Here is a 12,215-nt window from a genome sequence, read left to right on the forward strand (position 1 = left end):
ACATGACCTGTGCACCAAATCCAGCACGCTATCTGTTTTTATATTGCTCGTCAGCTGAGTGGTTTTTAAATTTTACAAATGCCAGGAAAAATATCAAAATAAGAATATAATTTGTGATGTGAAAAATCAAGCGAGATCCAAATTTTACTGTCCAGAAACCAAGTTTTATTGGAACGATGCCACATGCATTCCTAAGTTATTGTCTGTGGCTGCTTTCATGCTACAATGGCCCAGCTGGATAGTTGCAAAGTCTATGTACTCTCGCTCTTTACAGAAAAAGTTTGCAGACCCCTGCTCTAGAGCAAAGAGATTAATGAAAGCAAATATGGAAACTGACTTAGAGATCACTGAGAGTTGAAGGACAAAATAGGAGACAGGATGACTGATGGAGAAGCCAGATAGGAAAGCTCTAGAGAAAGGCAGATTAACAGGCTTCTTGCATCTTTGCCCTGAGATAAATGTCACCAAAAAAAAAGAAATCAATTTGGAGAAAATTTCAATGAGTATAATTCATTGAGCCATGATTAGGTGCTATAAGGAAACCTGGGACCAATATGGAAGAATATAAAATTGATCCCAAACTCAAAAAAAAAAGATGAAATCCAGATGGCTTAAATATAGGGAAAAAAAAAGAAAAGAAAGAAAGGAGGGAGGGAGAAAGAAGGAAGAGGAAGAAAGAGAAAGAGAGGAGGAGGGAGGGAAAGAAGAAAGAAAATAAAGAAAACTAAAAAGTTACTATACTAAAATATAGGAACATAGTTCTTAGTTCTTATAATCTTGGATGTAAGAGAGAATTCCTAGGAAACCCAGAAGTCAGAAAACAAAAACTAAAAAAGTTAAATTTAACCACATACAAATTGAAAACTACCATACAGCAGAACACACCATAATCAGAGTCAAAATGCAAACCAACAAGCTGGAAGAAACATTTGCAATTTGCAAAAAAAAAAACTCCTAGAAATGAATAATAGTAATAACTTATTTTATATATACACATACACATGCACACACATTTCAGTTACAGTTTATTTAAATAAATATGTTTGTATATATATCTAGATAGTTTTTTTTAAAGACAGGGTCTGGTTCTGTCACTCAGGCTGGATTCCAGTGGCACAATCTTGGGTCACTGCAAACTCTGCCTCCCAGGCTCAAGTCATCCTCTCACCTCAGCCTCCCAAGTAGCTGAGACTACAGGTACATGCCACCATGCCTGGCTAATTTTTATATTTTTTGTAGAGACAGGGTTTCTCCATGTTGCCCAGTCTGGCCTCAAACTCCTGAACTCAAGCAATCTTCCCACCTCAGCCTATCAAAGTGCAAGGATATTACTATATTTTAATGAAAGACAAAGCAACCAACTTAAAAATAGACAATAGAGAGGATCCAACTATTCACAGGAGAAGAAATATCCATGGCCAATGACCACAGGATAAGATGCTCAAGATCACTAGTAGTAAAATTAAACAACAGTGCATGTTTACCTACCACATTTTTGGAGATTTAAAATATTAATATCACTTTCATACAATTTTTAGGCAAAAAGACAACCAACTGAAGTCTTTTTAATTCCCTAGAAAAAGTAACAAACAAACCTTAAAGTCATGCTTTGGCTGAGAATACTCTGATAGGCTGAGAAAGGGGAGCTGAAGTATATTGTGTTTCAAATACATTAATTATTATATGACACACATTCAAGGAAAAAGCAAAAGATCTGGTTAATTGCCTTTGAACTAGGCCCATTCTTTAAAGGAGATTATAAGACAGGAGAGTAGAAGCCCCAAACATTGACTCTGGGGATGCTATGTATTTTTAAATCTTCTCTGAAAACACCGCTTGGTGCAAAGGACATGGTTTCATTCTTTTGTTTTTGTTTTTGTTTTTTGAAGACGGAGTCTCTGTCACCCAGGCTGGAGTACAGTGGCACGATCTCAGCTCACTACAACCTCCGCCTCCCGGGTTCAAGCGATTCTCCTGCCTCAACCTCCCCAGTAGCTGGGATTACAGGGACGTACTACCGTGCCCGGCTAATTTTTGTATTTTTAGTAAAGACGGAGTTTCACTATGTTGGTTAGGCTGGTCTCGAACTCCTGACATTGTGATCCACCCGCCTCAGCCTCCCAAAGTGCTGGGATTACAGGCGTGAGCCACCACGGCCAGTGCAGTTTCATTCTTTTTTATGGCTACATGGTATTCTATGGCATACATGTGCCAATATCTCTTTATTCAATCCACCATTGATGAGCAGCAATATGGACGAAGCTGGAGGCCATAATCCTAAGTGAATTAACACAGCAACAGAAAACTAAGTACCACATGTGAGAACATGTGGGAGCCAAATATTGAACACACATGGACACAAACATGAGAGCAACAGACACTGCAGACTATTGGGAGATGAGAGGTGTGGGTTGAAAAACTACCCATGGGTACTATGCTCATTATATGAGTCCAGTATACCCATGAAAAGCTGAAAATTAAAAAAAAAAAAAGGGCACTACTTGTGTATTTTATTTTCTTCTTATCCATTTCTGTATTTTTATTATTTTAATGATACAAAAATGTTTAAAATAAACTACTCAGAATAACCAGCAGAATAAACTTGAGAACAACAACAAAAAACATTCACCAGGAAACTATAATGTAACACAAAATCAGGTTTTCCAGCTAACTTTTTAGTTTATTTAAGAAAATAGTATTTCCATATTCACACATTTCTGCAGCCAGTCACTAGTATTTCCTGGTACTCAGAACAGTGCTGGCTTTCAGGAGAATACCAAAGTAATTGATGACTCTGCTTTTAAAGAGTCATGAATTACAATACTGAGGAAATCAACATAAAACTCGTGAACTGTTCAAGTAAATGTGAATCTGATAAAGCTGTGTGTTCTCTGTCCTTTATGGAAATTATTTCCACGCCAGCCCCAGCAGTTTATCTGTAATAAAATCTGTAGTGTTGCCTACTTTTTTACCCTCTGACAATCTGTAAATAAATTTTTGGGCAGAGGTACTCGGATCTAATACCCTGAGTTATTTTGGTGTAAAGATATTTGATCTACATAATAGCAATCCCCAGTAAACACTTACTGAACTGGTTCTATTTCCAATCCCTATTCAAAATATTCTTGAATCTATTTAGCTCATCAAATTGTATTAATACAAAATTTTTGTTTTTGTTTCCCCCTTACATACACAGAAAAAGGCCAAATAAATGGCACCATCTGACTAACTCAATCCCCAGGCTTAGCTACTGCTTTGAGGTAGACCTAGAATACAGTTAGGACATTCTATTGCACAACATAATTATTTATTAGGTTATAAAACATTGACTCTTTAACTGCAAGCATCAGTTTGTGCCACATCCACAGTTTGTAATCCATGGATGAAAAAACTCCTTTTTAATATCCTAGATTTCTCTCTAGAAAAAAAACTGCCATCTCCAATAATGATAGTTGTGTGTATCAAATGCCTCCTGTATGCCTGCACTGGTCTAACAGTGCTTTTAGACATATTATCTCATTTCATCCTCCCTACAACCCAATGATGCTATTACACCAAATTTACTGATAAGGAAACCGAGGCTTAAAAATTAAATAACTTGTCCAACATTACACTACTACTAGATGGTAAAGTTTGTCTGACTACAGAGCAGACCGAAACACTGGGCATTCTTGCAGCCTCCTGGAACGCTGTCATTGATGACTGACGGCACCTCAAATACAGTCTATCTAAAACACGTTCAGTATCATTTTCTTCTTAAACGTAACTTTCTCTCTTGACTTCCCTATTTCTTTCAGTCCTATATTTGTATTTATTCTTATTAACACCTGACCATTTTACAAATAATGTAACATAAATGAAAAAATCCTAAACTGGGAGCCATAAACCTCAAGACTCTGCCTCCCACTAACAGACTTCAGGAATACTGTGTCATCTCAGTGGGCCTAACTTTCTCAACTGTTAAACAAGTTATCTTTCCTGCTCAATAATTCCATGCACCAGGCTATCTTTGTTGTAAAGTTTATACCAGGGGTGTCCAATCTTTTGGCTTCCCTGGGCCACACATGAAATAGACTAGCACTAACAATAGCTGATGATCTAAAATAAATAATTAAATAAATAAGTTTTTAAAAAGCTTATGAATTTGTGTTGGGCCACGTTCAAAGCCATCCTGGGCTGCATATGGCCTGCGGGCTGTGGGTTGGACAAGCTTGGTTTATACAATGTTTTTTTAAAATTTAATGAACAGTAAAATAAAAGGCAAAGAAAAAAAAAATTTTTTTGAAACAAGGTCTCACTCTGTCACCCACGCTGGAGTGCAGTAGTGCAACTGCAACTCACTGTAGCTTCAACCTCCTGCACTCACGATTCTCCCACTTGAGCCTCCGAGTAGCTGGGACCACCAGTGTGTGCCACCACAACCCGCTTTTTTTTTTTTTTCTTGTAGAGATGGGGGTCTCACTAAGTTGCCAAGGCTGGTCTGGAACTACTAGGCTCAAGCAGTCCTCCCACTTCGGCCCCACAAAGTGTTGGGATTATAGGCGTGAGCCACCATGTCTGGCAAAAAAACAATTTTTAGAGAGTAATTTATACGGGAAGAATTTGTATTCTACTACTCAATAATATGGTTCTATATAATTTTAGAGCAAAAATGTAAAAAGGAAAGCACCCTAAAAGGAAAGAAAGTATCCACAATTTTTAAATTCCCATGTAAATTATGGCACATCCACAAAATAAAATGTGATCTCACAGTACAAAGCTATGCTTTTAAGAGTTTTGAAAGACATGGAAAATGCTTTAATGTTAAGCACATAAAAAGGAACTTTAATGAAAATGTCTCCAACTAAACTTCACTGGGTACATATGCGTTCTCAAGTTATCTAATTTTCTAACATCTGGCTGCCTCCTTTCTCGCTGCTCATCTTTCTCCAAGTTCGGGGTTAATCAAATTTAAGTATCTTAAGTATAATAATTCCTTTTGTATTTAGGAAGCTCGCCAGCTACCAAAATATACAGACACCATTAAAAGATGAAGGTCAACAATGACAGCATCTCATAAAGAAACTGTAACTACTACTCCAGAAAAGCATGATGTAGTTTCCCTGAGGGAACTCAACAAAGCAGATAAGACTGAGATGAAATTTGCTTAAGAATGAATCATAAATTGAGACAAGCAACAATTATGTGTCTACTATCAACCCTGTGCCATTCAAAAACGATCCTCATCTGAAAGTACTTAGCCTTTAAATGAGCAAAACAAATTATAAAGAAGAGTTGTAGAGTACTGCTTTAATGCAAACTTATGAGAGAACTATAAAATCAAGTACAAGAAAGGTAAATGAAGAATGTCATCAGAGTACTTACAATAAAAACAAATCTCTATAAAGCTGGATTGTTATTTGTTACAAGTGCTTGTGGAGGACTTTTGCTTGTATATTTTAATCACTTTTCCAAAGAATCCTCTCATATGAAAAGCAGTAATGAGCTAGTGTTTGAGAAAGGCGTTAATACTTTACTTAACCCATGAGTGTGTTCAACATTAATATGGCCTTCCTTGCGATTCTTTCTATCTCTACATTCTTTCTATGTAACTGACTATCCTTGTCAACATGGCCTTTGTTTAAAAACTGTTTCTATTTAAGTGAAAAAAATATTTGTCTCTCAAGAAAGAACTCTACATTACAACATGAATTTCTATTTTTATATTTTAGAAAAAGTCTTGCTGTCTCATCCAGGCTGGAGTATTGTGATGTGATTATGGCTCACAGCAGCCTTAACCTCCTGGGCTCAAGTAATTCTCCCACCTCAGCCTTCCTAGTGGTCGGGACTACAGTTGTGCTCCACCACACCTGGCTAATTTTTTCTTTTTTTGTTTTTGTTTTTTTTTTTTGAAACGGAGTCTTGCTCTGTTGCCCAGGCTGGAGTACAGAGGTGCGATCTCAGCTCACTGCAACCTCTGCCTCCTGGGTTCAAGCAATTCTCCTGCCTCAGCCTCCTGAGTAGCTGGGATTATAGGTGCCCACCACCACACCCAGCTAATTTTTATATTTTTAGTAGAGATGGGGTTTCACCATGTTGGACAGGCTGGTCTCAAACTCCTGACCTCGTGATCCACCCGCCTCAGTCTCGCAAAGTGCTGGGATTACAGGCATGAGCCACCGTGCCCATCCTATACACAGGATCTGTCTATAGTGCCCAGGCTAGTCTTCAACCTATCCTCCCACCTTGGCCTCCTAAAGCATGAGCCACTGCACCTGGCCATAACATGAATTTTTGGAATCACTTCAATAATTGTAATGTAACTAATATTCAGTGTGTCACTTAAATGTTCTATGCATTTTTCTAAGCAACAAAAGCTTGCTTTTACCTACAGAAATATATTAATAATCAAAAATGCCTTATACCTTAAACTTAGAATAATCCATATTGTAATTGATAATATTAAACATGCTGTTACTATAAAGTTCTCAATATTTTTGGCAAAGACATAGGTTTCTTAATAACTCACATGAAAATCAATTAGCACATCACTGAACATGTAACTGATAAGCCAGTGAATCCACATGTATATACACATTAGAGGGTTTTAAAAATATAGAAGTTCATAGATACAGCTAACTAAACAGAAGTTCCAGATAGAGCAATAGTGTTTGATGTTCTGTCACTACCAAATGCTGGTTACTGTGAATGTTTAACAACATCTTTAAAATATAACAGTACCTAATTCGAGCGCCCTTGATAGCCAATGTATATGGTACTTACTATGTGTGCTAACTGCTTGTAGACACAAAACCGTATAAATTAAGAAATACATTATAGATGAGAAAACTGCAACTAAGAGATATTCTGTAGCTTTTCTCAACTCCAAAAGTGGGATTTAAATGCAGGTTTTTCAGAGTCCAGAATGCCCATAATCATATGCTATGCTGACTCCAACAGCAAGCATCAGGAAACTTTGAGAAAATTGCTTTTGAAATTGACGCCCAGTCAAAACACTTTTAAAAAATCTTGTCTCAAAAACGTACTTGTTAGTTTTTTCAAAAGAAACCAAGAGGCCGTATTCCTGACCAACCCAAAGTAAGTGATCATACCGTAGTAAACAATGCCAGTAATCATAGCAAAACCTGTTGACACAGGATTTGTCGAGTTTGTTCCTGTCCCACATGTGAACTATAAATTAGCATTTAGGTCCCATAGTCAGTTACAGGGGGATATCTAACTTTACAGTGAAGGATCAGGCTGATGTCACTTAAACCAGTGCTCAATTTCAGCCTCATTTGTGGGGAAAACTAGAGCTTCTTGTGACTCCTGGTGAAATGCAAGATGAGAATACATCACCTGTGATGATTTCCAGACAAAATGTTTGCTTTGATCTAATCAATCTTTAAACCTAAACTCTAATTTTATGAATTACAAGAACCAGAGGAGTAAACTAAATGACACCAGAAGGAAAAAAATGAGACAAATTCAGAAGATGGCACCTTCTCCAAAACAACTGGCCTGGGCTCTTCAACAAGTCAGCATTACGGAAAAACCAAACCAAATCAAACCAAACCAAAAAAACCCAGCAACAACCAAAAACCCAGGCCTTTATAGAGTAAAAGAGACTGAAGGAACATAATACCCAGATTGGTCCTGGACTAAATTCTGCTTCAGACAAACCATCTGTGACACTGTAGGGGCAACTCTGAAAGGACACTGTAGGGGCAACTCTGAAAATTTGAATAAGATGAAGTATTAGACAATATTAAAAATGATTACCAACGATTAGTTGTGATAATGATAATTTGGCTACATAGAACAATGTTCTTATTTGTAAGAGATGCGTGCTGAAGTGTTTATAGACAAAGTGTTAAAATGTCTATATTTTACTTTAAAATACTTCAGTATAACATAGAGTTTTGAAAAAGAGAGCCAATTATTAAAAAAAATTGCAAGAAAATTGAACCGTAAAAACTGTTCAAGGTTCAACAAGCTCCAGTCAAGGATTATGGTTAACTGAACACAATAGACAGGGAAGAACAGGCCTCCCATCATTGGCCCCTCCGTGCTAAATGAAATATTTTTAAATTCTGAAGTAAATGATTAACTAAATGAAATATTTTTAAAATTAAAGAAAATGATTAACTTTTAAAAGATCTTCCAATATAATTTTACAGAAACTTTCAGGCTTGTTATACCAATGTTCAGAATCACTAAACAGAGGGATTAGAAGGTCTAATATTATAATATTCCAGAATAATCCCAACTGAGGCAACCTGGAATGTCGATTTTCAGACTGCTATTTTCATGACATCGGATTCCTTTCCAACCCTACAGGAGAATTATTTCCTCTGTACATTAATAAACATCCTTCGTTCTAAGCACATACCTAACAAGGAAGTGCAGTTCAAAAGTTTAGACAATATTTCCGGACTAGAAGTTAAATTTGAGTTACAAGGTAACAACTAGTGTTTCATCGTATGGAATTTGATTATGTCACTATAGTTTACAGCGCTGGTTGCTACCTGGGAGTAACATAAAGACTACTAATGAGAAGTAGTAAAGCTTAGATTCTTAGTGACATAAAATCAGCCTAATTCAGATACAAGCAGGTTAAACCTACAGAGTACATGTAACTGCTCTTCTGGAAGCCTACAGCCCTACTACAAAGATCAAAAGGTAACTTTTTCTATTTGTTCAAGGAAATGTGCAATTTAAACAAACAGCACCTGCCTTTGGGTATGGAAATAATAGATTCAAAAGTTTAAGCAAAACAAAAGTAGTAAAAACAAACCTGAGGCCTAGCTGCCTGCAGATCACCTCTGCATCAGCATCATCCCATTGGTCATCACAGATGGTTCCCCACTGGCCAGCATGGTAGAGCTCCACCCGGCCTTCATGCACACTGCTGCCTCCAACAAGGCGAATGACGGGGAACGCTGGGCCTGTGCAATGTGAAATTAAAAATCAGCAAAACCTATGCATTTGCACTGATTGATAAGATTAGGTATACATTCTATATTTTTTGCCATTCTCAATAATTAATGTTTACTAAGCCACACCAGTGATATGGAGAGATATATATATCTTGATCAATTAAAATATTCCAAATTGAATTATATGAATACAAATAATTCTCAGGAGGAAATGTGTTTAAATGTACTTTTCCCCAACAACCTCAGAAACCAGAAAAGGCACACTCAAAAGCTGCACGTTACTGGAAACGTGTTTGATTTTTATGGTATTATGGTGGTGGCATTGATATTTTTTTATTTACAGTAACTTGAACATTACCAATATGTCATTATTGAGAATGACACTTATGTCTATAAAATACTTCTTTTCGGTATAGAATTATTTATGTATTTGTAGAAATCGGGTCAAAGTTAACATCTAATTCATTATAACAAGTTACTGGACATCATGGCCAGTACCTCAACAGAACAATATTGAAACTTCATTTGGGCATGAATCAGTTCATATCCATTTTCGCTGATAAGGACCGCCAAATGTGACTACATTCTCATAATCTACAATGCCCTGATCTAGCCCTTGTCAGACTGTGAACTTCTCTGTCTCGTCTCCGCCCTGGCTAAGACAGCACACTAAGGGACTTCCTATTACATTGCCTAATTGTGTCTTCCTGAGAGTATTTACTTTTATCTAAAATTGTCGCTGATTTACTCTTTACATGTCAATTGTCTCTCTCCTCTTGGCTAGAATGAGGACAGAAATACTGCGTTCCTTTTCACCTATTTCAGGCACCTAGTATATAGAGGCATATAATAATTATTTATTGACTGCCTCAACTGACAAGCAATGTTAAATAAACCTAGAAAAGATACCCCAAACACGAAAAAATAATTGGCAACATCCACTCATTAATTTCTGATTAACAAACAGGTATCAGACATACTCCTTGTACAAGATGCTGTGATCAGTGCTGCAGGGCACTAGAAGGGACACTAAACAGACCCTGCCCTCAAGAAATTTACTGCCTAAGGGCGTAGATAAACCGAGTACAGACAAGAGATTATCAAAAAACCCTACAGTGGTTCAGAAGCAAAGGACCTTACTTATTGTTGGGGGTACTTAGGGAATCACTTGTGAAAAAGCTGTTTTTTTAAGAGGGCCAAGATAGATGAGATTTGGAAGTCAGAGATGAGGGAAGCGTGTTCAGGCCACGTGAACATTATGAACAAAAGAAAGAAGCACAAAGCTGAATGTGTCTGGCAAAGAGTAAGGCAGTCTAATTTTACTAGAATAAAGGATGTAATATGATAAAAATAAACAGGCTGGTTCCCTATTATGAAGTGTAGTTGTACTTTTTGCCAAACACTAATCATTTATCTGTATGAAATATGTTTCTAATTTTCCACAGTGTAGCAGTCAGTAAACAGCATTTGGATATTCACACTTAAATTCAAATATCATATTTGAGTTTTGCACATGTGCTGCCAAAGCAAGCACTCACATTTGAGTTTTGTAGCAGAAATTTAGATTAGTGACTATCTGCATATGCTGTTTACTTGTATAAGTTAACTAGCACTTAAAACAATTTGTTAATGGATAAAGACAGGTTTAATATACATGGCTGAAAGATGGTAATATAATTCTCACAAATTATGATGTTTATTTTTCCTTTAAAAGTTTGCAAAATACAGAAAAAAATATAGAAAAACATGTATACATTTCTTAATATATTTTCCCCACCTGGTACACTTGGAGAAAACAAAAAAACAAAAATTTTTAAGAGAAAATGTAAAACCATCTAGAACCTAGACTTTAAGACATACCACCTTTCATTTTTCTATGTTGTGTTTTATTTTAAAATGTGGTTTCTTTTTCTTTTTGTATAACTGTTAAAACATAAAAAATACAGAAAAGCACAAGGACAAGATTTAGTTAACAGCCCTATCCTTCCAACAAACGCAAAAATCATTTGAAAGAAAATTCAGTAAACCAATGGACTCATGTTTAGCTTAGAGATAATTAAACTCCCCACATGTTTTCATTTAGATTGCTGCTATTTTCTGTATCCAACTTGTAAGCAATCTTCTACTTTGTAAATGTTGGAAGAGCTACAAGTACAGAATGACAAGATGCTAAGTGTAACTCCCAAATTTAAGGGATGTATACCAAAGATCTATCACTATCCCTTAAGGTGAACTCTATGTTTGCTGACTTCAGCTATACAACTCCACATTCTCATTTAACCTACCATGAGAGAATCTTTTTAAATTCTCACTTCCAATTTGTCATAACTTTCTATATTTTACATATGTTTATAGATGACCATAAAATTATCTTTGCAAATAGAATGTAAACAGATGTATAGATTATGGAAGGTGGAAGGAGTAAAAAATGTAGATACACATCCTGAAAAAAATTATTATTGTTTTTAAAATTTTTTACTTTACTACTTGAAAAATATTTTATCAATCAGGTTGAGCATAGAGTAAAACCAATAATCTACAAAGAGCAATAAATTATTGGGCCCAAGTCACATCATCCTTGAAGCAGCATTGGATTTAGCAAAAGTAGCATTACCTAAAGGTAGAGAACCAAAAGAAGAAAAGGGAAAACTTACAAGACATCAAGGTTTAACACACGCCTCTCCCAACCAAAAAAAGGATTACAGTTCTCAGAGCATACATCTGGACTATATCCCTCCACTGGCTCTTCTAGTCAATCCAGAGGAATTACTCCAAACTGGGTCTCTCTGTTTTGTGGTAGGAGTTTCCTTATTCCTCCCCCTGATACTTGTACTCAAACAAAAACCAGTCCTGGGCTGACTGCTACCATTCCAAGTCCTGGGATATCTGGTCATGCTGCTATCACCAAGGAAAATGCAAAAAGGGATACTGTGAGAGTATGGTAGCTTCAGGTTGTGATCATTCATTAAAATATACCATGGTACCCAGAAAACTCTTTCACCATCTTAAAGGCAGTTGTTCCTTCCTCTACTTCCACGAACATAGACATACCTGTATACCGAACCCATACTGACAATTACCACATACCTACTCTATGGAGCTTGGAAGAAGCCCTCATTCAAGCCAACAACCCATTTTTAGGGAAGGTGCTCTCTACAGCCCTAAGAACACTGAAGGCATGATTATATTGCATTACACAAAGTGAAAATATTTTGTTGTATTTGCTGTATTCTATATTTGCTTTCATGATTATCTTCCGTCTTGATTCCATCATAATTTTCCACAACTAAAATGTGT

At 36.4% G+C, this 12,215-nt stretch overlaps 1 protein-coding gene across 2 annotated transcripts in view; it reads right to left on the bottom strand.

Annotated features, from left to right (window-relative positions):
* PRSS12 (serine protease 12) overlaps positions 1-12,215 on the bottom strand; it is a 74,629-nt gene that overhangs the window by 43,549 nt on the left and 18,865 nt on the right. For both annotated transcript variants that reach the window (XM_065545423.1, XM_005555790.4), the window contains one exon: positions 8,777-8,927. In XM_065545423.1, the coding sequence (XP_065401495.1) occupies positions 8,777-8,927 (151 nt within the window). The remainder of the gene's footprint in view (positions 1-8,776; positions 8,928-12,215) is intronic.

The sequence above is a fragment of the Macaca fascicularis genome, chromosome 5 (assembly GCF_037993035.2).
Source record: "Macaca fascicularis isolate 582-1 chromosome 5, T2T-MFA8v1.1".
In the NCBI taxonomy this organism is placed as follows: domain Eukaryota; kingdom Metazoa; phylum Chordata; class Mammalia; order Primates; family Cercopithecidae; genus Macaca; species Macaca fascicularis.